This window comes from Natator depressus, chromosome 5, assembly GCF_965152275.1.
Source record: "Natator depressus isolate rNatDep1 chromosome 5, rNatDep2.hap1, whole genome shotgun sequence".
NCBI lineage: Eukaryota > Metazoa > Chordata > Testudines > Cheloniidae > Natator > Natator depressus.
Window position 1 is genome coordinate 133435986 of NC_134238.1, and position 27723 is coordinate 133463708.

At 46.4% G+C, this 27723-nt stretch overlaps 1 protein-coding gene across 5 annotated transcripts in view; it reads right to left on the reverse strand.

The window, feature by feature from the left end:
- The window catches only part of TDRD7 (tudor domain containing 7), a 93569-nt gene that overhangs the window by 2986 nt on the left and 62860 nt on the right, over nt 1-27723 (reverse strand). For 2 of the 5 annotated variants that reach the window (XM_074953714.1, XM_074953717.1), the window contains exons 9-15: nt 23592-23794; nt 23311-23472; nt 20797-20880; nt 20203-20337; nt 19343-19453; nt 14886-15385; nt 6318-6478 (exon numbers count right to left, since the gene is read on the reverse strand). In XM_074953714.1, coding sequence (XP_074809815.1) covers nt 6318-6478; nt 14886-15385; nt 19343-19453; nt 20203-20337; nt 20797-20880; nt 23311-23472; nt 23592-23794 — 1356 coding nt within the window. The remainder of the gene's footprint in view (nt 1-6317; nt 6479-14885; nt 15386-19342; nt 19454-20202; nt 20338-20796; nt 20881-23310; nt 23473-23591; nt 23795-27723) is intronic. The other 3 variants (XM_074953715.1, XM_074953716.1, XM_074953718.1) reach the window with 3 other exon arrangements.

Sequence of the window (27723 nt, forward strand, 5' to 3'; positions counted from 1 at the left end):
AATGGTAAGTACCATGTCCACATGATGTCATGAGGGTGACTACGCCATGGCCAGCCAGGCCTGGAGAGGTCAGAAATGTAGCCTTATGTGTTGTACCACATATGTGCATGATGCCATGTGGCCCAAAAGGCTCAAGCATATCCGGACTATGGTTATTGGAAGTACCTGGAGAGAGCTTATCAGGGTCGAGATTGAACAGAAACAATCCTGAGGAAGCATGGCCTTCGCCTGTATGGAGTTGAGAACCACCCTGATGAACTCTAGCCTTTGTACAGGGATAAGGGTGGATTTCTGGTCGATTGGATGAGAGGGATATCAGATTCCACGTGAGTTCTGAACCGGCCCTTGATTAGTCAGTCGTCAAGATATGGGAAAAGGAGAACTCCCTTTCTCTTGAGGAAGGCTGTGGCTACCACCATACACTTGGTGAAGACCAGTGAGGCATCCAACAGCCTGAATGGCAGAACCACAAATTATTAATGAGTCTGTTTCACAAATCTTAGGAACCTTCTGTGGCTTTGGAAAAATCAGTATGTGGAAGTATGTGTCTTTTAAGTCAAGGGGAGCATGCCAATCCTCTGGATTCAGCGAAGGAATGATGGAAGCCCAGGAGATCATGCATACCTTTAATCTCTTGAGACAGCATTTGAGCAGCCACATGTCTAGGACTGGTCTGAGCCCTCACACCCCCTTGGCTTCTGGGATTAGGAAGTAATGGGAATAAAACCCCTATCCCCATAGATGGTGCAGAACCTCTTCCATGACTCCCACCCAAAGGAGAGATTGGACTTCTTGTTCCAATAGTTGCTCGTGAGAAGGGTCCCTGAAGAGAGACAAGGGAGGATGGGTGGAAAGGTGCAGTGGAAAAATTGGCAGGTGTAACCTAATTCTATTGTGTTTCTGAGGTAATATGTTTCCAGGCATTGAAGAAGAGGGACAGTTGGCTGGAAAACGAAGGGTAACTGGGTCCAGAATTGAGGGGATTGAAATGTTATCCTTGAGCGTCTTGTCAAAACGAGTGCTTCAAGGTGCCTGCATGTCTAGGAGCAGAATGCATGGGCCCTGAGGAGGAGGTTGGGGGAGGGGGATCTAAACCCAAACCCCTTGTTTTTCATCCTCCACTGCTCCTGTCTGGGAGGCTGTGTAAAATAGCATCCAGTCTGCTGAGACCTGTAGTGTCTTCTGGATGCTGTTGGTGTATACAGACCCAGAAATTTCAGGGTTGCCTTAAGGGTCGTTAAGTCTGTGCAATTTGGCATCTGTTTGCTCTGAAAAGAACAAGGACCCTTCGAATGGGAGGTCCTGGAGGGTCTGCTGCACCTCTTGGGGAAACCCTGAGGACTATACCCACGAGCTCCTGCACATGGTAACAGCAGTGACCAATGATCTGGCCGCAGAATTGGTGGAGTCTAAGGCTGCCTGCAGGTAGACCTTGCCTACTGTCTTCCCTTCTTCAACAAATGAAGAGAACTCCTATTGGCATCTTGGGGAAGCATGTCCTTAAATTTTTGCATCACCTCCCACACATTAAAATCATAGTGACCTAGCAAAGCTTGCTGGTTCGCTATACAAAGCTATAGCCCACCCGTCGAATAGGCTTTCCTGCCAAACAAGTCCAGCTCTTTGGGGTCGTTTGCCTTGGGCGCTTGACCCCGATAGTCCCGGTCATTGCTGCCACCACTAGGGATCCTGAAGGAGAATGAGAGAACAGAAATTCATACCCTTTAGCTGGCACAAGTATTTTCAGTGTGTGTTTAGCCGTAGGCGGAGAGAAGCGGGGGTCTGTCAAAGCGCCTTAACTGAATCCATGATTGCCTTGTTAAGGGGTAGAGCCACTCTTGAGGGACTGGTCCCCTGACAAGATATCTAATAGGCCGTGTGTCACCTCTTGACCACCTTGGCTTGAATACCAAGTTCAAGGCCATCCGCTTTAAAAAGTCCTGGTGAGCATTGTGGTCATCTTGGGGTGGTGATGCACCAGTAGCCACCAGCGCCTCATCTGTGGAAGAAGAGGAGGCTAAAGCTGGTTGAGGGGCCTCTGCCCCTTCCTCTGTCTTGAACAAGACCTGCGGAACCTGCTCTTGAGGTTCGGCACTACAGTCTGGGTCTGGTGTCTCTTAGCGTGGTACCAGAGACACCCTACTTTCCGAGGCCACAGAGTACAAATGCCTTGAGACAGTGCCCTGGCCCAGAAGAAATCCCCACAGGTTCCAGAAAGGCCATTGCATGGGTGTTGGTCCCCATGGTCTCATAGGCCAGCGGTTCTCAACCGGGGGGCTGTGAGCCCTTTAAGGGGGTCGGTGGGGTCCCCCAGCTAAAGCTTGGAGCCCCAACGCCCCCTCCAGGCAACAGCCAGAGAGTTAAAGCCAGCAGCTGGGAGCTGCGAGCCCTGGTGCCACGGCAGGGCAGCAGCCAGGAGCTGCGGGGCTGCACCCCTGAGCCCTGTACTAAATCCCTGAGCCCCGGTGCTGCTGAAGCCTCAAGCTGAAGCTGGGATCTGTGGCAGAGCCCACCTGCCCCCGCAGGGCTAAAACTGGGAGCCAGGGCTGAATCTGTGAGACCCAGTGACAGTGCTGAAGCTAGCCAACCCTCTCGGTACTAATGACTGGTGCCGTGGAGAAGTCAGGGGCTATTAGAGGGGGTTTTCCCCACAGAGTGGTCACGGTGCCATGTGAAAGCTGGGGGATGGCTCTCTGCTGCTCATTGGAACTGGCAGTACCAAGTCCTGGATCTCTGGAGACCCTGGCACAGGCAATGTGAGCAAGTCTCTAGCAGCTGCAAATGCCTCCAGGATTGACAGTACCATGAACTGCTGAGTACATGGCCTGCTGGAGGATGGTACTTCCCATGTTAGCGTATGCAGAGCTGGCATGGGTGCTGGGGAGAGAGTGCGAGACCCGCATTGGGCCGCTCTATCCCAATCCTCTTGCCTGCTTCCTTTTGGCACCAGGGAACGACTTCTCCTGTTGCTTACGGTGCCTCTTAGGCACTGGAAGGAGGACCTGTGCTGGGATTCTCGACTGGCAGGAGGCACGCGCCACACTGAAGCTGAGGTGCCTGGTGCCAAGTCCGAGCGTGGCGCCGATGCTGGTCTCAGGGCTGCCTCCATGAGATGGCCTCAATCTCACTGTCTAGTCTTTTGGGGTGCGGGGTTTTAAGTCCCTAATGATGTGGCAACGGTCCTTTCTGTGAGCTTCCCCTAAGCACTTAACCCAGGTCTAGTGCGGGTGGCTCAACGGCATCGACCTGCCGCAGGGAGTGCAGGGCTTGAAGGCCGGTGACCGAGGCATGCCCCAGCACTGGGCAGTGGACACGCCTTGCCAGCTAAATGTGGAGGCATCCAAACCACACTAACTACCATTGCTACTATCAAACCAAGGAAACTACAAGAACTATATACACCAAAAACAGAAAAACCGCGAGGTAAGACTGCCCGAGCAACGAGGTCAGTTCCAGCAGCCATCACTGGCAGTAAGGAGGAACTGAAGGGAGGCGGGCTCGGTGGGCCCCTTATACCAGTGCTATGACTGAGCGGCACCTGGAGGTGCTGGAGCCAACCCAATGGATACCACTAAAGGAAAAAAATCCAGCAACTGTACTTGGGATGCGTACACACCTGCATGGGAATGGACATGTGCAAGCACTCGAAAAGGAACTTGGTAGCACGCAGAAAGGGGGTCTAAAAAAAGTACACATTATTTTCAGCTGTGATCATCCACATTTCTGGAAGAGAAAGGCACGTGCACTGACTCTGAATAACTGCCAGCAGTGGTCTGGATAATGTGATTATTGAACATTTTACACATATCTAAGAACATTCCTAGTAAGGCACTTTAAAGAGGGACAGGTACTTTGCTCACTGGCCCCTTCTTCAGGGTTCACTGACCCTCCGGCTCGGGGAAGTGACATATCTTATAGCAGCCTTGTATTTTAGTAGTTGCAAAATTGTAAAAATATTCTGAATAAAAGTTTATTTCCACCCCTAAAACCACACCATCTAATAAGATGTCTGCCACTTGTCTGAACCCCAAGGTGGCTCCATAGTGCAGAGGAGATGAGCAGTAGTATTCAGCAACGATGGCATTCAGTGGCATTCAGCACAATGCAGCTAGCTTTCAAGTGATGAGATGATGGGGAAGAAGCCATCCTAAAAGTATTAGTACAGACTGGTTACCTGCTGACTGTCCCTAAACTCTTGCACAGTTGTTGATGAGTTCAGCACATTACCTCACTATTTGCTTATTTTTTATGAAATCTCTGCAGGTCACCAGGGCTACACTTTGTGGCCCATGAAGCCTAGTATGATGTTCCTCGTATTCAGTAAGTTTGGAGACCTCTAACTACCTAGGCTCATCTCAGCTTGCATTTTGAAGTTTGTAGCCTAACAGTGACTTCAAAATTTAAATGAGCTACTCTTACTAGAAGTTTGTCGTGAGTGACCTGTAAGTCTAAAGTAATTCCTAGACCATGCCATGACCTGGGCCTGCTGCGGGTTGCAAAGATTAAGGTCCACACGCTTTTTGAGGGGAAACCACTGCATGGATGTGGCCCCTCAACCCAACCTAGGCAGCTGCCCAGCAAACAGGGCTACTGTGAGCTCCCTCCAGGACAACAGTTGTCTCCCTGCAGCTGAGCTGCCAGTAAAATCTCTGGTTGTAAGGAAAGCAAGCTCAGCATGTAATTGATCAAAAAGAGCCAGTAAGAAGAGGCTTGCTGCACCGCAGTATTTACATAGCCATAATCTCCCCCCTCTGAGGGACAGGAAGAGCGATATGGAAGACAAAGGACAAGGAACCCATCTCCCACTCTTGTAGCGACTGCCCTATTCCACTGACAGAAGATACATGAAAGGTTTGGGGTAGAAAACAGTAGAATACAAGTACAGAGGAGAGTAATGGTGCATGGAAACAAGAGGGTAATGTGGGATGCAAAAGAGACAGTATTGCATGAGAGAGCACAATGGAGAAAAGAGCAACTGTTGAAGAATGGGAGGAAAGGAAATACTGACCTAGATAGTCAGATTCTGCTTTGGCCACACAGTGCAGGCATAACTATCTACCTAGTAAATTCCTCAATGCCAGACAACTCCTTGGATAGCATAGGGACATGCTCAACTGGATCATATACAACCCCAACACAGGGGGATGGCCGGAGTGCGACTGCACTCCAACGGTAACCCTATGGGCACCTCAGCCCCTTGGCAACATAGCCAGCTGGAGTAGTTTAGAGCAGTCTTAAAGTCACCCTAAGCTACATGAGAGCACAGACCAGTGGAGAACCAGCTCTATGACTGGACACCCACAAACTGTGCCTTTGTGCCTGATTGCACCCAATACATACTAGGCACAGCTGAAAGTCTGGGCTACTACTTTTCAAATGAAGTGGAGGAGAAAGAAGCAACTGTAATGAAGCAAATAGTGAGAAAATGGTGAGGGTTACAGAATGAGTTGGAAATTGAAGAAGAAAGATGGAAAGGAAAAAGCAACACATTCACTTTTAGGCAAGCAAATGTTGTTTATTTCCACTCATGCATTAGTTGTGCTTCCCTGAAGAAGTTCTGCACTTCTAAATTGGTGGAGAAGAATGGGTTGGATAGTTACTGAGAAAATAGCAATATTACTGAATACTCTAGATGCCAGAGATCAGCAACCAAAGAGAAAATTAAAATTCACCTAAATAAACTCCATGTAGGCAGGGCACAAAAAAAAAAAAAAAAAAAAAAAAAAAAGATTGTTGGCCCTCCACAAATCCAAAATCTGCCCTCCTCCCCTGCTCAGATTTTAAAAAGATGTTTATGAGAGTATAATGGACAATGAGAGCACAAGCTTTGCAGTTAATAGAAATTATATAAACATGGCCGCCTTGCTACATCAAAGGACCTGAAAACAAATTTTGTTTCCCTTCTTCCACTCTCCCTTCTAGAAGTCACTTACAGGACTACTATTTCATCTGCCCCACATTGCATATTGCTTGGAATGTGGCTGCTGAGAAAGTTAAATTAAGATGCCTTTCAGTTTCATAACATGTGGTTAATACAAATTCTCTCTCATTAGAGATTAATTTTTTTTTAAAACAGTAGTAATAAAACTGAATTACTAACCTCTCTTGTACAAAGACGAAGGGTGGAATAAAAAACAATGAAAACAATTCTAATCTATTCATTATTTTGTAAGTTTGCAAAATGCTTACTATAAAATTTAAGTGTACACTATGCCACTATCCTCATAGCTTTATACGCCAAATATTCTTACCCACTTGATGCCCTTCTATTGTTTAGAAACTTTTATCCAACAAAATTACAAATACTTGTGACCTACCTGCAAGCTGAGCGGTTATAGCTTGAAATGGTAGTTTTTTGAACATGTCCATTAGAGGCTGTATTTTTCTGATGCTGACAAGCTCATGTTTACCATAGTCCAACTCATATACTGATACCAACCCATTTGTCAGAATTCCTTTTATTAACACCCTGTGCCACCTAAATGGTATTTAAAAAAAAAGGGTGAAAAAAGAAAACAAAGGGTAGATTTAAAGTATGATTCACACAAACTGAATGCAATCAGAAAATGCTTTAACTAGAAGAATGGAAAACAATAGAACTGAATAAAAAACTCTGAACATTTTTGTTTCAGACTGACAAAAACTGAAATAAGAATTCAAGAGCAGGTGGGTGAGGTAAAAACAGTTATCTCAAAGAACGATAATTACGAAAGGTAGGTGTGTTGCTCATGTCCATTCCATTCTATGCGTGGACGGTAGAGATTTTTGCCTTGGCAGTGTCCGAAGGGTTGGCTGTAGCACTCTCGAATGCTACTCCCATGTGTCGGTATATTAGGCACCGCCAGCCCTACACCCTCTCAGTTCCTTCTTGCCTGCAACTCTGATAGAGAGGCAGGAGGGTGGGTAATGGAATGGACATGAGTAACATCTCAAAGAACAACAGTTACAAAAGGTAGGTAACCGTTTTTTCTTCTTTGTATGCTTGCTCATGTCGATTCTATTCTAGGTGGCTCACAAGCAGTATCTCTGGTGGCAGGGTCGGGGTTCAGAGTCATGTGGCTTGTAGCACTGCTCTGTCAAAGCCAGCATCATCTCGGGCTTGCTGGGTGAGCGCATAATGAGATGCAAACGTGGACAGACGACCAGGTAACGGCCTAGAGATATCCTGAATCAGCACCTGGCCCAGGAAGGCTGCCGACGAAGCCTGCGCCCTAGTTGAGTGGGTAGTCATGGTCACTGGTGGAGGCATCTTTGCCAGGTCATAGAAGTAATGGATGCAGGCTGTGATCCAGGACTAAATCATCTGTGCAGACACTGGGCGACCTCTCATCTTGTCTGCCACCGCAACGAATGTGTTGACTTAGGAAACGGCTTGGTCCTGTCGATGTAGAAAGCAAGCGCCCTTTGACGTCCAGGGCATGCAATCTGCACTCCTCTTCCTATTTATGAGGCTTCAGAAAGAAGACAGGGAAATATATGTCTTGGCCAGTATGCGTGGTAGCCGTGTTAGTCTGTATCAGCAAAAAGAACGAGGAGTCCTTGTGGCACCTTAGAGACTAAGAAATTTATTTGGGCATAAGCTTTCATGGGCTAAAACCCACTTCATCGGATACATGCAGTGGAAGATACAGCAGGAAGATTATATACATACACACAGAGAACATGAAAAAATGGGTGTTGCCATACCCACTATAACGAGAGTGATCAGTTAAGGTGAGCTATTATAAGCAGAAGAAAAAAACCTTTTGTAGTGATAATCAGGATGGCCCATTTCCAACAGTTGACAAGAAGGTGTGAGTAACAGTAGGGGGAAAAATAAGCATGGGAATGAAGTGAGCTGTAGCTCACGAAAGCTTATGCTCAAATAAATTGGTTAGTCTCTAAGGTGCCACAAGTACTCCTTTTCTTTATATATTTTGTAAACACCCTTGGGGCAGACAAGAGACAAAGGGCAGCACCATGAACTGGAAATGGCGCCTTCCAGCCACAAAATAGAGGAATTGTCTGTGACCTTGGAAGATTGAGATATGGAAATAAGAGTCCTTCAGATCAAGGGAGGCGTACCAGTCTCCTGGATCCAGGGAGGGGATGATGGAGGCCAGGGAGACCATGCAGAACTTCAACTTTTTGAGAGGCTTATTGAAGTGCCGCAGGTCCAGAATGAGCCTTAGACCCCCTTTCACTTTCAGGATTAGGAAACAGGAGTAGAACCCTTTTCCCCTCATGTCCCAGGGGACCTCCTCCACTGCCCCCAGCTGCATGAGGTTCTTAACCTCTTGAATGAGGAGTAACTCATGAGGAGGGTCCCTGAACTGGGACAGGAAATGGGGGTGGGAGGAGGGGGCGGCTAAGAATTAAAGGGTGTAGCCCCAAGATACAAGCTCTAGCACACAACGGTCTGAGGTGACCTGCGACCAGGCTGAACGGTAGGGAGGTGGAGGAAATGAGGTGGATACGGGGAGTTGACTGGGGCATTGCTCTCGAGCGCACCCTCAAAACAAGTGCTTCTGCCTCCCATGAGGCTTTGATGGGCTGGGTTGTGCACAGGAACGGGTGGAGGAAGGGCAGCGATGAAAGAGACTCGTGTCTATCCCTTCTCCTTGCAGGGCCCTGTCGAGGCTGCCAACACCTTGGCAGCGGGGGTGGCTGGAACTGCTTCCTCGTCGATTGCAGCATATGCAGACCCAGTGAGCAAAGGGTGGCCTGAGTGTCCTTCAGTCCATGCAGCCTCGTGTCAGTCTGCTCTGCAAAGAGACCATTCCCATTAAAGGGAAGGTCCTGGATTGAGGTCTCCATTTCCTGAGACAGGCCAGTGGTCTGAAGCCAGGAGCTGTGCCTCATGACCACCGACGCGACCATGCTAGCTGCTGAATTGGCTATTTCCCACACCATTTGGAGGGAGCACCTTGCAGCTGTCGAACCCTCCTCCACCAGGGCCCCCAATTCCTGGGGCAGTGAGTCCTTGAACTTATGGAGAGAGTCCCATAAGATGAAGTTGTACCTCCCCAAGAGAGCCTGGTGGTCGGCCACCTGGAACTGAAGGCTGGCCATCAAATAATCTTTCTCCTGAACAGATTCAGCCTCTTGGCCTCTTTATTCTTGGGGCGTCAAACTGGTTTGCCCATCTGTCATTCTCTTTGGCTGACAAGACGACCAGTGAGCCCATTTGAACCCCTTGGCCAGAATGAAATACTTTTTCTCAGCCCTCTTGGAGTTATGGAAGAAGGTGGCCTCGAACTTAGGGAAGAATGGAAGGAGGAGTTTGCCAAAGGGCTTTTGCTACTTTTAGGACCCCATCGTGTACTGGCAGCACAACAAGGGTGGGGGCAGAGGCCCAGAGCACACTGAACAGGGCGGCCGCCTGTTCAGTCGTCTCCTCTGCTTCCAAGCCCAAGTTTGTAGCCACCTTATCAAGCAGGGCCTGATGTTCTTTGAAATCATCCGGCGGGCTGGCGTGGGAGGGGCCTGCCACAGCCTCATCCCAGGACAAGGATGACGACTGGATCACTGTGGGAGGCCACAAGGGATCATCACCCATGGGGGAAGAGGGTTTCGGGGTGAGCACTTGCTCCTCTACCCTGGCCTCCGAGTGTGCCACATTCACCGAACTTGGTGCTGCTGGTTGATGCTCTGAGGCGGCGGACAAGGAATGGACTGACTGAGGCATCAGCATCAGAGGCATGCCCCAGGCGCTCCAGTAGGGCCATTGCGCCAGCTACTGGCCTTGCTGCCATGACAGCATTGGGGAGGTCAACACAGCCTCAGATGCCCAATCGCGCCGGTGTGGTCGCGGGGCAAAGGGCTGAATTCCCTTCCTGAACCAGGGGAAACACCTTCCAGTGACCATGGAGGGGCCAAGCTTGTGTCTTATGGCTAACTGTTGCCGTGGGAGACTGGTGCCTCAAGGAGCATTGGTGCCAGGGCCGGGGCAGGGGGGAGGATTGGTACTGCAATAGAGACCGCTCCCACCGTCTGGGAGACAGATCTGTGCTGAGGAGACAGCCTCCAGGAGGATGATTGGTGCCAGCAATATGGTTACCAGTGCCTTCCTCTAGGTGACCTGCATCAGGCAGGCAGAGACCATGAGCACGGTGCCAGCAATTTAGGACGCCCCGCAGAAGACAGAGACCTGGGGCATGGAGACGGAGACCACTGTCTTGTCTCCGGAGACTGGCGTCATTTGCCCACCCTCTGGGGGGTCTTTACAGCTGGTTTGCCCTCATGGGGAGCCTTTGCCGTGACCTGAGACACGTGCGGTGCAGACGATGCTACTGGAGGCCTCTGCTCTCTGGGAGCCAGGAGAGCCTGGGAAGGCATCAGCATTGCCACCAGTCTGGGTCCCTTACTGCTCCCTGGAGTCAGTGGTGGATCCCTCGGGGAGAGGGGGCCCCATTTGGCTCCAGTATGGGCTGTCGGCCCGAACTGGGTCCTTTGCCCTTCTTGCTCGGTGCTAGGGAGTCGCTCTTCTTTGACCTCTTCTGAGGCATTGGTGCCAGGGAGAGGTGCTGGGCAGAGTCCGGTGCCAGGGGGTGCGCTGTGCGCCAAGGCCGAGGTGCTCAGGGCAGTGTCTGTCTGGGAAGATTCCAATGCCGTGCGTAGAGCAGCCCTCAGGAAGGAGGGCCCTCAAAACGGATGTCTCGCTCTGAGTTCTGGGACGAAAGTTCTTACAGATGTGACACTTCCTCACATGTGATTCCCCCAAGCATTTGAGGCAGCTGATATGGGGGTCACTAATAGGTATAGGCCTGTTACAGTCAGAGCAGGGCTTAAAACCCGGAGACCGGAGCATGCCCCACAGGGACTCTGTCTCTAACTACACTACTTAACTACTTACTAACTACTGTAAACAAACTATTTACAAGGCCTTAAGGCTCAAAGACTGAAGTAGAAGAAACTCTAGCCCTTGCGAGGCAAGGGAAAGGTGCTCTGACTAACCACCATAGGTGGTAAGAAGGAACTGAGAGGGCACAGGGCCAGAGATGCCTAATATACCGATGCATGGGTACTGCACTCAAGAAGGAGCTACAGCTGACTCTGCAGATACTGCTAAGGCAAAAAATCTCATGACATTGACAAAAATCTCACTGGCTTAACAGTGAAATCCTTGATCTTAAACACAAAAAAGAAGCTTACAACAAGTGGAAGATTGGACAAATGACCAGGGAAGAGTATAAAAATATTGCTCAGGCATGCAGGAGTGAAATCAGGAAGGCCAAATCACACCTGGAGTTGCAGCTAGCAAGAGATGTTAAGAGTAACAAGAAGGGTTTCTTCAGATATGTTAGCAACAAGGTGGTGGTCAAGGAAAGCGTGGGCTCCTTACTGAATGAGGGAGGCAACTTAGTGACAGAGGAGGTGGAAAAAGCTAATGTACTCAATGCTTTTTTTGCCTCTGTATTCATGAACAAGGTCAGCTCCCAGACTACTGCACTGGGCAGCACAGCATGGGGAGAAGGTGACCAGCCCTCTGTGGAGAAAGAAGTGGTTCTGGACTATTTAGAAAAGCTGTATGAGCACAAGTCCATGGGGCAGGATGTGCTGCATCCAAGCATGCTAAAGGAGTTTGCAGATGTGATTGCAGAGCCATTGGCCATTATCTTTGAAAACTCATGGCGATCGGGGGAGGTCCCAGATGACTGGAAAAAGGCTAATGTAGTGCCCATCTTTAAAAAAGGGAAGGAGGAGGATCTGGGGAACTACAGGCCAGTCAGCCTCACCTGAGTCCTGGGAAAAATCATTGAGCAGGTCCTCAAGGAATCAATTCTGAAGCACTTAGAGGAGAGGAAAGTGATCAGGAACAGTCAGCATGGATTCACCAAGGGAAAGTCATGCCTGACTAACCTAATTGCCTTCTGTGACGAGATAACTGGCTCTGTGGATGAGGGGAACACAGTGGACATGTTATTCCTTGACTTTAGCAAAGCTTTTGATACAGTCTCCCACAGTATTCTTGCCAGCAAGTTAAAGAAGTATGGGCTAGATGAATGGACTATAAGGTGGCTAGAAAGCTGGCTAGATCGTCGGGCTCAATGGGTAGTGATCAATGGCTTCATGTCTAGTTGGCAGCCGGTATCAAGCGGAGCGCCCCAAGGGTTGGTCCTGGAACCGGTTTTGTTCAATATCTTCATTAATGATCTGGAGGATGGTGTGGATTGCACCCTCAGCAAGTTTCCAGAAGACACTAAACTGGAAGGAGTGGTAGATATGCTGGAGGGTTGGGATAGGATACAGAGGGACCTAGACAAATTAGAGGATTGGGCCAAAAGAAATCTGATGAGGTTCAACAAGGACAAGTGCAGAGTCCCGCACTTAGGATGGAATAATCCCATGCACCGCTACAGACCAGGGACCGAGCGGCTAGGCAGCAGTTCTGCAGAAAAGGACCTAGGGGTTAGTGGATGAGAAGCTGGATAGGAGTCTACAGTGTGCCCTTGTTGCCAAGAAGGCTAAGGGCATTTTGGGCTGTATAAGTAGGAGCATTGCCAGCAGATTGAGGGATGCGATCATTCCCCTCTATTTGGCATTGATGAGGTCTCATCTGGAGTACTGTGTCCAGTTTTGGGCCCCACGCTACAAGAAGGATGTGAAAAAATTGGGAAGAGTCCAGCGGAAGTCAACAAAAATGATTAGGGGCTGGAGCACATGATTTATGAGGATTATTTTGTCTGCAAAAGAGAAGAACGAGGGGGGATTTGATAGCTGCCTTCAACTACCTGAAAGGGGTTTCCAAAGAGGATGGATCTAGACTGTTCTTAGTGGTAGCAGATGACAGAGCAAGGAGTAATGGTCTCAGGTTGCAGTGGGGGAGGTTTAGGTTGGATATTAGGGAAAACTTTTTCACTAGGAGGGTGGTGAACCACTGGAGTGGGTTACCTAGGGAGGTGGTGGAATCTCCTTAGAGGTTTTTAAGGTCAAGCTTGACAAAGCCCTGGCTGGGATGATTTAGTTAGGAATTGGTCCTGCTTTGAGCAGGGGGTTGTATTAGATGACCTCCTGAGTTCCCTTCCAACCCTCATATTCTATGATTCTATGAGCAAGCACACAAAGACGAAGATCTTTTATTGGTGCCTCTTTGGATCTGATCTGTGCAAGAGCTCTGTGTGGTTCAAAGTCTTGTCTCTTTTACCAACAGAAGTTGATCCAGTAAAAGATATTACCTCACCCACCCTGCCTCTCTAATATTCTGGGACTAACACAGCTACAAACAAAACGACAAACATGAAATAAGAATTGTTTTATCATTTCTGGAGTCCTCCTCCTCCCTTTACTCCCTCCCTCACTGGAAAAAGAGGAGAGAGAGAGAGAGAGAGAGAGAGAGAGAGAGAGAGAACAGAAAAATGTGGTAAAGTGGGTGTTTGGAGGAGGAAAGAAATGAACACTGTCTACCCCTTTCTTTTCTGGTTTGGAATTTTAAAAAAAAATGGAGGAGGAATAGAAAAGATCCAAATCCAAAAACTGAAAAATACATTTGAAAAATAAATAGTTTTACAATTTTCTATTGAAAAAATTTAGTAGAAAAATCCATTTTTCAAAAAGCAAAATCTGAAAAAACTTTGATGTTCTAGGAAACAAGTACACACATTACCTAGCCAGTATCAACATGTTATAGTGATATCATGGCAGAGGTGAATTTTTAAGGAGTGATTTGAATGACGAAACAGAGGCTTTGCAGACATTTACAAGGAGCTCCATGGGCAGGAGTTTCAGGCTGTTTTTCTGGCCAGGGTGGAGAATATTTTTGGTGACCGCCACTGAGTGGCAGAACAAAAAACCCCCACAGCTAGCCAATCAGCATGCCCAGGGTCACAGACCTGCCCTCTCCCTGGAGCAGCACAGGAATGCAAAGGAGACAGCATGAAAGAACCCTCATGTACAACAACAGTTAAATTGTTCGAACAGCATGGATGGGCACTGACTGCTTTGTATCATATAGGAAATGATGGGTAAAATTTTTAGAAGTACTTTAGTGTTTAAGTCACATTTTTTCAAAAAGTGACTGGCTAAGTTTCAATGAAAGTCAATGGGACTAAAGTAAAAAGCTTTAAAGTGCCTAATAGCTTGGATAAAGGTAAGTCACGAAGGGCCCTAAAAGGAAAAAACAAGTATGAGGCTGAAAAGGGGGAGCCAGTGGAAGGGGAATAACATGGATGAAAACAACAAGGCAGACAGATTTCTGACTGATGATTTAGATGAATGAAAATGAACCCTCCGCGAGAGCTCTAGGCACACGTACAAGATGACTTCCGAAGACTCCCCAACATGTATTTCGGAACAGTAGAATCTGTATAAATTTTCTTCCACTAACTCTTTCTTACCTGGTCTTTTAAATGCTCAGACTGTAATTGTGTGTAACACTACTACTTTAAACAGAGATTTTTGTATGGTATAGCTAAATTAAAATAGCCATTTGACGGAAACAGTTGTGATGAAAAAAATCTTATACTCACAGTGATAAATAACTAGCAATCAAGGGGAAAATAATTTTCATGTGAATTTACTGCTGGCAAAAAGTGCTTGATTGACAGACCTGTGGCTAAACTGAGAGCATCAGATCAGGTACAGCAGGAACAGAAGGAGTGTTTCAATCATTGTGTTCTAACTCTGACCTGGAGGCACGTAGTCTACAACCTCATTCACCTTCCTTGGTCTCAGATTACTGACAATCTGAAATGTGGACACTTTCCCTTGTGAACTGGAATGAGGCCAAACATTGCCTAGAAATGCATAATTCATGTTAATCTAACTCTGAGAAGATTGAGCACCAATTAAGATTTCTCAGTGCATATCTCTAATGCTAGTGCTGGGCATTTGGACCCTGCAAGTATCACCGTAGACAACAGCCTTCCTCAAGATAATACATATCTTTTATGAAAGCATCTACTTACTTATTTTCTACTTTAGCAGCATACAGATTGTTCTTCTTAACGGCAATGGATCTCTCCTCTGTCATGCTGTAGTACAGAATCATTTCTTCCATGAGGACTTCTAGGTTGTGGATCTCTTGCCAAGGCTGGACAACAAAGTGACCAGGGTGGCAGGCTACTGAAACATAGACATCCATGTGCTCACCGGGTTTCGGTAAGGGTAGAAGAAGTGGCATGTCAACAGTAGGCACCACACTGCTGGGTTCTGGAGCAAGCTTGATCGACCCCATGAGGCTTTTCTTGAGGCCTAGGCCAAGTAATTCTGGAGCAAGGATAGTATCACTTTTCCCTTTTATAGGAGCAGCTCCACTGGGTGCAACACTCAAGAAGACATCTTTCTGATGCTTCCACAAGTCCTCATTAGTGATCTGCCGATTGATGCTCCGATCAGGGTCTGGGAAGTTCTTGGGAGTAAACAAGTAAATATGTGCAATTCCCTTTGAGTCATCCAGTTTAGCAACCTTTAAAGGGAAGAAATAAAGTAAACTCCTATTATTAAATGCATCTGCACCTTCAGTTTTGTATGAAACAAGATTAAAGCCTTTTACGGGAGGAAAAACTGGAATGGTTATGTTAACAGTAATTTATTTTGAAATAAAAATATATTTTCAAAGACTTGGCACAAATAGTTTACTGCTAAGGTAAAGCTAACAAAATATGTGGACAAAGGTTTTCACGATGGCTGAAAACTGCAAGTGCAGCAAACTGCTCAATATGGAAGAGTAGGAGCAACACCATCGTTGAGGTTAGGCTAGGGTGACCAGACAGCAAATTTGAAAAATCGGGACGGGGTGGGGAGGTAATAAGAGCCTATATAAGAAAAAGAACCCAGAATTGGGACTGTGTCTATAAAATCGGGACATCTGGCCACCCTAGGTTGGGCTCCATTTTGCACTTACTGCAAGAGTTCAGAGTAGCAGCCATGTTAGTCTGTATCCGCAAAAAGAAAAGGAGTACTTGTGGCACCTTAGAGACTAAGTTTTTTATGGAAAAATGTGTGTCTGCATCAAATTTACAGTAAAATCTCAGAGTTTAGCATTTCCAAATAAATCTGTATGAGTTCTAAACAATTAAAAATTGATGATCTTAAAGGTCTCATTTCGAGTCTCAATTTTTCAGACCCCCTGACTAAAAGCGAGACTGCAGAAAGACTGAAGTTTGTAGTTAGTGATAGCTCAATGGGGTGTCTCATGTTAATTTAAAAAAATATTAGTATTTATTATAAGTGAATCCTTACATGCAACAGCTAAACAGAGAACATGGTATGGGCTGGCTGTCGTCATTCTCCGACAAGGTACATGGGAGCCTTTCTGAACAGTTATGTGGAGGCACAGTTCTGTATTTTGTCATCTGCCCCCACTTATGACCCCAGTAATGTTCCCTGCAACCAAACGGGCAGTTGCCAGCGCATAGGGAACCACTTTTGCTACTCTTCAGGCATTTGTATTGAGATCTCTGACAAAGGAAACAGGGAGAGAAATCCTGTCTGCTTGTGGTGGTGCTGGAATGCTGGTATCCGCCTTAGGGGGGATTAAAGTTATGATGTTCCCTGACATATGGTGGTTGTGCATCTGTGTAGCAGAGTAGAAGGCCGCCACTGTTGTCTGAACTTTTCAATTCCTTACTTTTTAGGTTGTGTGATAAGTTAGGATTTTGTGTATGCTTAACATACACTGTTTGAAGTGTTAGGTATGTTTTGTGTCTTAAAGATTATTGACTGAAACACTATATATACCCATACATGGTGCAACTTCGCATCAAGAACTTCAGGGAAATTAGTAAATTTTTATGATCACTAGAAGTCTCAAGAATGCTGTAAAACTGAATTATTAAAAGCTGCTTTTACCATTAACTCAGATTTAGTCAGTGCAGAAAACCAAGTTATTATCAACAGATTTCCACTGTGAATCTATGCATCTTTCCAGCTTTTTAAAGTAAGTGGAATAAAAGATAAGGTCCACAGGAAGTGAGCATTTTAGGAGGTCTGCAGGAATGGCTTGGACAGAAGTCAGGAGAGTAGAGGGGAATTTCTCCACAGTTAGACAGTGGAAGCCTATTAAATACAGGCCTAGATTTTCCAAAATGAATGCCTACAGTTAGACTTCCAAGTTCATACTTCGGCCCCTAAATAAAACTGCCTAATTTTCAAATACCCTGAGAACATAGCAGCTCCCACCAACTTAGAATACCACCTTTGGGCACCCATTTTTAAAGCATTGGTCTAATGATTTTTGCTATGTTACATCAGTAACAATAGTATTCCGGTACCAGTGCTCTGGAGTGTAAATTTGGCCGTGTAGATAACTAATTTCTTACATGTTAATTTAATTTTTCAGAGACCACATATTTCAGGCCAGAAAAGTGGATATTAAAACACATCATACTAGCAGATGGGAGACAAGAAAAAAGCAATCTATTATGGCTGCAGTATTAATCTTCTAGCCTACTTGATGCATTTCTTCAGCCCTCATGGCATATCTGGATTCTCTAGATACTAAGATTTCATTTACAAGGCCAAGTAGATTCTAACCTTCATGATAACAATTGCAAGAGTATCTTTGCAAGCTGAGTAATCCAAAGTAACGTTACCTTCATGAATCTGCAGAGATTGATGCAACAGATTTTGATTCTTCTCTTTCATATGCTAGTGTAAATCAGGAGACAAAACCGTGGAAAACCACATCCTCGTGGACTGACAAATGTGAACAGCCCTGCCCCAATTACTCAATGGGATGTTTCAAGCATCAGCATTAAATATTTCATAGCCAGATCACCTTAGCAGATGAAATGGGGAAGGGACTAGGAATCAAGAGTTGTTGCAGGGAGGAAAATGCAGACGGAAGAAAGGGGGGGGGGGGGGGGGGAGACCAGAAAGGAAGATATGGAAAGAAAAGATAAAACGCACTGTCCTAAGGTTGAGCATATTTTGCCATTGAGTGATGCTGAATGCGAATTTGTTCAGAGCCAAGAAATACTAAAAGCTTAGACTGAGATTTTTAAAGAGTATAAGGGGGTTAAGTACACAAATCCCACTGACTTTCTGTGGGAGTTAAGTATCTAATCTCTTTTGAAAATTCCAACCTTAGTCACTACATGAAGGCGGACACTCACACAAATGCATTCCAGAAGTATGGTACAAGTACCCTGATACCAAGTATGGTACAAACACACCCCAAAGATAATGAGAACACACTGACCCCTCCTAAAAAGAGAAGGTCAAGATGACAGTAATAATGGATAGAGATGTTTTGATCGAACCAACATGTACAAGGTAATGGATGGTAACAACCCACATCAGGGGGAAGTAACTAACTATGGTCCAAATACTTGTTTGTATTAGTGTATAAAATGGAGTCTCAGGGGGAGCGTCTTTGGCCGGCCTGCGGGGGGTGGGGAATAGAAAGTTCTGCCATTCACTGAGCTGCGTCCATTGTCACGGGCATACATGTCCTAGTAAGCAGGTCACACTATAAATGGTTGACATCTACTCAGCATATTCCAAAAAAATGAGTCTGCAAATGGACTGTACTAAATTAAACTACATTGTGTTAGGGCCTATTTCCTTGGCTAGTTACTACACTGCAAGCCAGGGTGCGAATCTATGGCACACTGGTTTGCCATGCCGTAACAACTGGTGTGGACACTGCTACAGCGCAGTGAAAATCCCAGAGCGTGGCTTAGTGGAACTTTCACTGCGCTGTAGCAGCGTCCACATCGGACGTTACCGAGCAGCAAGCTGGCGCACAGCAGAGTCACAGCCTGGCTTGCGGGTAGTGACTTGTCATACAGAAATAAAAGCAAATAAGAACAGAAAACTAAAAGATTCCTCTCCTAGCCAGCTGGAAGAGTTACCTCCACCTGCTGGAGACATGAAAATAATTGAGCAGGGTCATCCACCCACTTCATTTTTTATGAGGCGGCACAACAAGAGTTTTGCTTTTTTCTTGCCCTCATTTGCTGGTAAGAAGGAATTATACCGAGCTAGCACAGGAGAATTTGGAAGGGGGAAAATTCTGTGTCTTCTGTGTCTTCTTCACAGTCTTCTGTGTCTTCTGTGTCTTCTTTAAATGCAGATCCAAGAATTGTATAAAAAGTGTTTGCTGGGAAATGCAAGCAAATATGCTTTGTATCAAATGTGTCAAAAATGATGGATTCATACAGAATACAAATATTAGCGGAGGCTACAAAGCTGTAAATTGTCTAGTATAATAGCTTTTCAAACAAAACTAATTTAGGTAAACGTTTTTAAGTCTGAAAGAATTTTGTTTTTTGTATCAAAACCTGAACGTCTGCTGGAGGGTGAAGGTACCAAGTTCCTGTAACTTCATGATGACATTTTATTATAACTCTTCATTCACATTTCAACCTGGTATTCCATATTTTATTGAATTTCAAATGTTTGAGATATTTACATTTACCTTAATGCTGCAATCAGGACAATTTAATACTGTATCTCTCAGCCACAATACAGCATCTGGAGTCCACATGCCAATGTTACGGGGAAGATCTGCTAAACAGCACTTCATAGCCTAAAAGACATGGAGTACGTTAATGGTACAATTTAATTACATGGCACTCTTCAACAGATTATGTTATACTATTGAAGTTTACCTGCACAGAAACTAGGTAGTTTATTACAAGCTTTAACTCAGATGGATTAAAAGATATATGATATTAAAAGAGTGAAAGAAGGAGCCTATTATGCTGCAAGTTACTTCAACCACTAAGAATGCGGTGGTCTGCAGAATGGAGTCCCTTTACCCATTCAGTAAGACTACCACCACAGCCTTCTACTGTCCGCACCCAAGAACGTAATCTGTATTTATTTAAAACTGTACACTATGAAGAGTTAGAGTGCACAACCTAACATTACTTTAAGGCTACATCTACACTGTGCTCAAGTGTGGTCCACAAGGTGGGGGTGGGTGGGGGGGAAGAGTGTGTAGACCTGCAGAGGGCACCAAAGTGCTGTGCGTTAACTGCCCTGAGTGGATGCTGCTGGAGCAAATTGAAAGGTCCGTAAGTTCACGTTAATGTAGCCCAGTTTGAAAGAGGACGACGTTAACGTGAGCTTTGGACTACAGGGGTGTGAACTGCTGACTGCCTCCTGTGGACGTTGCTGGCGCAAACGAAAAGGAACCGTAGTGCAGAACAGGCGATCTTAAAATGTTTTAAAACCACAAATCATCGCAGAGCACACATCGAAAATGATCAAGACTAAGACATGGCCAAGAGAGGTATAGAGGCCATCAGCTTTACTTAAAAATGAGGTTTGTACCTGGGGCGGTAGGGTGATTATTTCCCTCAGGAACTGTGATGGAATATCTCGAAGCTCCGATACTTTTACAGAGGCAACTGTTCCAGTATCCATGAACTGCACATCTAGTGCACGACTACTGTGAACGCTCGTTATCTGAAATGAGAATGCGAGCGGTAAGGACAACTTGTTACTAGCAAGAGAGAACACAGTACCTTGAAAAAGCAAATACACAGTTTAAGGAAACGGAAGAAAATAGGTTGCCAGTGCATTTTATTTTCCAGGTTATGATGCTATGCTTGTTGAAATGAAATATGCTAAATGACAACACAAAAACTGTAAGATAGACCTACAGGGATCTATTTCCCATTCCATCAGCTCAAGTAAAAGATTACTTATGTGTGTTTACTATTTGAGTAAGTAGCCAATGTAAAATGATACACATGCCAAAATCAGTGTCAAAGAATTCAATGATCCAGATTTTAGCCAACCCCCAGACCTGCAAAAATAGCAGATGCTATGTGGGAAATCGAAGAAGAGCAGCAATTTTCAGTTGACACAGGGAAGTTAGTTCAGTGGTGAAAAAAACCAACCAACCACCCACCTGGTTCTTACCTCCACACGAGCCCATTTTCCTTTACAATGGAACATGCAGATTTTGCCACAGAAAGGTAATGAGACGAAACATTCAGGTGCCTGCTGCGATAAAGAAACAAGGGTAAATAATAACGCTGTTTTTGAATTTTTTTTTTTGAAGAATGGCTACTTTTAAATCTGTTCTTGAGTATTCCTGAAGCAGACTTCAAAGAGAAACTGCTGAGCTACAATTCATTTGCAAACGTAACACCATCAATTTGGGCTTCAATAGGGACTGGGAGTGGCTGGCTCACTACAAAAGCATTTTTCCCTCTCTGGGTATTGACACCTCCTCCTCAATTATTGGGAGTGGACCACATCCACCCTGACTGAATTGGCCTTCAACATTGGTTCTCCACTTGTAAGGTAACTCCCTTCTCTTCATGTGCCAATATATATTTATACCTGTGTCTGTAAATTTTCACTCCATGCATCTGAAGAAGTGGGTTTTTTTACCCACGAAAGCTTATGCCCAAATAAAATCGGTTAGTCTTTAAGGTGCCACCGGACTCCTCATTGTTTTTGTAGATACACACTAACACGGACACCCCTCTGATACTTAAATAGTTTCTGTTTATCACTTTGGATCTGTCCTAAGGGATTTTAAAAAAAATATTCAAGGTTATATTTCCAAGGAGAGAATGAGCACCAGAGCTGCCCTAAACCTTGATAGGCAAAGCTGGAAAAGGTTTAAAAACTGGTCTGCTTAACTGCACTGCTTTTTACTTTGATGTGGCATGTGGGTCTTGCAAGGGCCACGGTGGGCTTGCACCTCACCTCTACAAAAGCCTTGCCCATCAGAAAAGTCAGGCAAGAATGAGAGGCACAAGGGGATCTCTTTGGGGGTGGGGGAGAGCATCTTGATTGTTTATATGAGGAGGAAACCTATTGGGTTGGGTGTAAACCGTTCTTATCCAGAGAAGCATAAAAATGACAGACCAAGAGCAGAGACTCCTACAAGAGATGGCTTGCAAAAGCTTTAGCAAGGAGACCAAAACTGAAACGTTCATCAAGCTGGGTATTAGAATGTCAAAAGCATCTCCCATATCCTGGAGCCAAAAGGGATGATGATGATGAAAGCTCTCCTCATTTCCATCTCAGCCCATTACAGATTTGAAAACAGATGCAACCCACATGCTTTATAGTGTAGTTGACTTTTTGGCACAAAGAAAGGAATCACAGGTTTCCGTTTGAAGTCTCTGCCTGCACATCTGCAAACTGCAGGGCAGAGGGACTCACTAAGAGAGGGCCAGGAACATTCAGAAATAGGGTGTGGCAGTTGCTACACGTGCTCAGTAACTTTTTTTAAGAAGTTGTAGGAGAGGTTTTCATTTAGGGCAAGCAGGCTTGAAGGTCCCATGCTATTTATCATCTGAGAATGTAGCCAGATTCTGAGGGGAAAGGTTATAAATACAGAAGTTAAAGATAGCCCTGTGGACTTAATGGCTGACCCATACAGGACCAAGACATGTCTGCTGCAAGGGCTGGGTCCCTATCCCTGTCCCACTTAGGACACAGGTGAGTGCTAGTCCAGCTTTCCTTATTAAGGAAGCAGTCTATTAAATAATGTTTGACTCCATGGTAGTATGTTTTACAGACCTAGAGGGAGGATCTGGGAAGGGAGAATGTGTCACACCTAGTGGCTACAGAGACGATGGAACCTACATTTAGCTATTAGCTAATTGAGTTAAACTGCAATCTTGCCCCAGTTAAAGAGAGAACGGGGCAGAGCTCAGTGAGGTGATGGTTTGTATACGCTTACCTGACTTGGCTCATGGGGAAAAGCTCGTGCTCTACAGAATGAGAGTCTTAGAGATCCAGGGAATGGATAGTGGATATGCTGATCCCAAAAGCTGTATGGATTCAGACTACAGATTTCTGTCTCACCAACAAGTGAGCCAGCCAACTATTAACTCGAGGGTTGGAACGCTGCTAGCTGGTAGGGTCCCCAGACTTTTGTTTGCTGACAAGGCTCCAAAGAGTTGGGCTGCAACTCAGGTTTTTCCATTTTCAAGCTCAGAAGAGTGCAGACGACACCCTATATAAATCATGGTCACTCTATAAAGACTAAAAAAAAAAATCACCTGAAAAAACATTAGCGTGTTTGTGTGCACCAATGTACAGAAGTGTAAACGTCATGTTGAAACCTTGCATTGAAATATAGAATAGCAACAAAGTGGGGACGTCTGTATGAGAAAGAACAGGAAATTTACTACATCCAGTTTACTAGCTTTTGTTTAAGAAATTATTCCTAAGTATTCCAAAAACTATTTACAATAGTTTTTGTGTTTAATAAAGGTTTTACTAAGAAATTGTATGGTACTCTGAAGCTGGCTGGGAACAGTTACTAACAGCTACATTCAGGGTTTTAGATAACGGCCCTATTTAATACTAATGCTTTCTGAAATGTCCTGAAAGACAGAATTCCTGCTCGGAGCCTCTGTAAAGAGTTAAGCTGAGATGCAGGGAGTGTAAGACAGTAAAAAAAATTACCTCAGCATCTCCCTTCTCCTTACACACCTTGTAATGGAAGTAGTCTTCCAACTTTTGCAAGATCTCGCAGAGTTTGGCTAGGCCCTTCGATGGCACCTGGCAATATAGGGTTCCGTCAGAGCAAACGTTGGTGACTCTAACATTTGTATATAAAGCATCTGCCTGCAACAAAATATTTGAAGGAAGACATTTAACAAGTTTCTGGTATTGTGCTCCTTCCCCATGATGGAACACTTCAGAATTTTAAATGAACAAGTATTACCTCATAAATAAAACAGTACCTGAAGGTGTAGTTCAAGCGATTTGTCACATAAGGCCTTCAGACAGGTGACGTTGATATTTATATCATCCTCTCCTGAGGTGTCATACAGAACAACAAGCGGAATATCACTCTTTTCCAGTATTTCCACAGCAAATATCTTGCCACAGGTTTGTGACTCAACAACTTTCACTAGAACAGGATCATAACAGAAGACTTCCAGCCCTGTGAAACAAGCAGTTCAGAATTTCCACACATTTTCCTTGAAACTTCCCACAGGGAAGTATAGTATCTCTGCCAGCGACTGGGAGCTCAGCTCCAAGAATCAGAACACAACAGGAGATGTACTGTATTCGTAAACAGACCTCCCCCTAGTTTTCTGCAACATTCTTCTTTAGTGTAATTTTTCCCCCCTAAATGTTTCTGTATCATACACTTTCAAGACTAGTGCTAAAGGAATTGGACTCTTTCAAGACGAGAGTGCTAAAGGAATTGGCGGCTGTGATTGCAGAGCCATTGGCCATTATCTTTGAAAACTCGTGGCGAACGGGGGAAGTCCCGGATGACTGGAAAAAGGCTAACGTAGTGCCAATCTTTAAAAAAGGGAAGAAGGAGGATCCTGGGAACTACAGGCCAGTCAGCCTCACCTCAGTCCCTGGAAAAATCATGGAGCAGGTCCTCAAAGAATCAATCCTGAAGCACTTACATGAGAGGAAAGTGATCAGGAACAGTCAGCATGGATTCACCAAGGGAAGGTCATGCCTGACTAATCTAATCGCCTTTTATGATGAGATTACTGGTTCTGTGGATGAAGGGAAAGCAGTGGATATATTGTTTCTTGACTTTAGCAAAGCTTTTGACACGGTCTCCCACAGTATTCTTGTCAGCAAGTTAAGGAAGTATGGGGCTGGATGAATGCACTATAAGGTGGGTAGAAAGCTGGCTAGATTGTCGGGCTCAACGGGTAGTGATCAATGGCTCCATGTCTAGTTGGCAGCCGGTGTCAAGTGGAGTGCCCCAGGGGTCGGTCCTGGGGCCGGTTTTGTTCAATATCTTCATAAATGATCTGGAGGATGGTGTGGATTGCACTCTCAGCAAATTTGCAGATGATACTAAACTGGGAGGAGTGGTAGATACGCTGGAGGGGAGGGATAGGATACAGAAGGACCTAGACAAATTGGAGGATTGGGCCAAAAGAAATCTGATGAGGTTCAATAAGGATAAGTGCAGGGTCCTGCACTTAGGATGGAAGAATCCAATGCACCGCTACAGACTAGGGACCGAATGGCTAGGCAGCAGTTCTGCAGAAAAGGACCTAGGGGTGACAGTGGATGAGAAGCTGGATATGCGTCAACAGTGTGCCCTTGTTGCCAAGAAGGCCAATGGCATTTTGGGATGTATAAGTAGGGGCATAGCGAGCAGATCGAGGGACGTGATCGTTCCCCTCTATTCGACATTGGTGAGGCCTCATCTGGAGTACTGTGTCCAGTTTTGGGCCCCACACTACAAGAAGGATGTGGATAAATTGGAGAGAGTCCAGCGAAGGGCAACAAAAATGATTAGGGGTCTAGAGCACATGACTTATGAAGAGAGGCTGAGGGAGCTGGGATTGTTTAGTCTGCAGAAGAGAAGAATGAGGGGGGATTTGATAGCTGCTTTCAACTACCTGAAAGGGGGTTCCAAAGAGGATGGCTCTAGACTGTTCTCAATGGTAGCAGATGACAGAACGAGGAGTAATGGTCTCAAGTTGCAATGGGGGAGGTTTAGATTGGATATTAGGAAAAACTCTTTCACTAAGAGGGTGGTGAAACACTGGAATGCGTTACCTAGGGAGGTGGTAGAATCTCCTTCCTTAGAGGTTTTTAAGGTCAGGCTTGACAAAGCCCTGGCTGGGATGATTTAACTGGGAATTGGTCCTGCTTCGAGCAGGGGGTTGGACTAGATGACCTTCTGGGGTCCCTTCCAACCCTGATATTCTATGATTCTATGACCCTGAGTCATCAGGTTGGGAAGAAGACGCAATGGGACTGGACCATCCACAGAGAGCTCCAACAGCACAGTGTACCAGTGCTGTTGGGCCACGCCGGAGCCACCAGAATCACTCGCGCCCTGTCCCTGCGCACTCTGAGCAGGACCCTATGCACCAGGGGAAAGGCGTAAAATAGTCAGCCCATCCACAGGAGCAAGAAGGCATCTGTGAGAAAGCCCAGGGAGCGGCCTTAGAGGGAGCAGAACACCAGGCATTTCCAATTACTGCGGGAGGCCAACGGGTCGACCTGGGGAAACCCCCACCTTCAGAAGATGGGGTGGATGACATCTGGTCAAAAGTGACCACCCATGGGAGCGGAAGGACCTGCTCGGGTGGTCCGCCAGCGTGTTCTGGACCCCAGGTAGAAAGGACGCCACCAGGTGAATGGAGTTGCCAATGCAGAATTCCCACAGTCGAACGGCCTCCTGACAAAGGGGGTGGAGTGGGCCCCCCTTGTTTGTTGATGTAGAACATGGCTGTAGTGCTGTCTGCGAGGACTGCCACACAATGACCCTGCAGCTGCTCCTGGAAGGCTTGACAGGCAAGGCGCACCGCCATCAGCTCCCGGATGTTGATATGAAGGGAGAGCGTGGACGGGGGCCATAGGCCCTGTGTCCCTGAGGTGGGCGCCCCATCCCAGGGCTGACACATTCGTGACCAGAGACAAGAAGGGCTGCAGGCTGTGGAAAGGGAATCCTTTGTATACCACCCGGGGATTTAGCCACCAGTGGAGGGAGGCCAGGACCCGCTCTGGGACGGTGACCACCAAGTTCAGGCTGTCTCGACCTGGGCGATAGACTGATGCTAGCCAGGCTTGTAACGGGTGGAGTCAAAGTCTGGTGTGCCTGGTCATGTATGCGCAGGAGGCCATGTGGCCAAGAAGACTCAGGCAACTTCTTGCTGATGAGCTTGGGAAGCTTTGAAGGCTCTGGACGAGGCCCACTATAGCCTGGAAACAAGCGTCCGGCAGGAGGGCTTGTGCCTGCACAGAGTCAAGAACCGCCCCGATAAATTCTATTCTCTGGGTCGGTTCTACTGTCGACTTTGCTACGCTGAGAAGGAAGCCTAACAGACGAAACGTGTCCGTGACCAAGCAGAGGTGGGACTGCACCTGTTCTTTGGTGCGTTCCCGGATAAGCCAGTCATCGAGGTAAGGGTAAATCTGCACCCGCCGTCACGAAGGAAGGCTGCCACGACCGCCATACATTTGGTGAACACTCGAGGGGCTGTGGAAGACCGAAGGGAAGGGCCGTGAATGGACAGTGTTTGCAGTTGACCACAAAGCGGAGGAAGTGTCTGTGCGCCGGATGAATCGCTTTGTGGAAATACACGTCCTTCATGTCGAGGGTGGCATACCAGTCTCCAGGGAAGGTATAATGGTACCCAACAAGACCATGTGGAACTTCAACTTTACCATGTACTTGTTGAAACCGCGCAGGTCCAGAATGGGCAAAAGCCCACCCTTTGCCTTGGGGATAAGGAAGTATCGGGAGTAAAACCCCTGCCCCTTAGCTCCCTCAGAACCTCCTCAATTGTCCCCATGGCGAGGAGCATCTGAAATTCCTGAATAAGAAATTGCTCATGAGAAGGGTCCCTGAAGAGGGACGGGGAAGAAGGGTGGGAGGAAGGGGGGGGGAGGAAATTAGAGAGAGTATCCCGCTTCCACCACGCAGAGGACCCAGTGGTCCATGGTTATGTGAGACCAAGCATGGTGGAAATGGGATAAACTATTCAAGAAAGGTGGGGTAGGATCCTGAACGAGGTCTGGTACGCCGTCTTAGGGCGGCCCTTCAAAAGGCCTGTTTTGAGCCTGACGAAGGCTCGGACGGGCCCTGGCCTTGCCCAGACTGGGGGTTGGAGGGCTTCCTCCTACCATTACGCCCCTGCCTCCTATAGAAAGCCTGCCTCGGCTGAGGAGGAGCATAGGAGCGTTGTTGTGGCTGCTGGGGTTTGAAGGGTTTCCGCTGGGTAGCCAGTGTGTGCATGCCCAGGGACTTCATTAACGCCCTTGAGTCCTTAAGGCTTTGTAGCCTTGAATTGGTCTTTTCTGAGAACAGGCCTGCTCCATCAAAGGGGAGGTCCTGCAGTGTTTGCTGAAGTTCCGGTGGCAGGCTGGAGGCTTGCA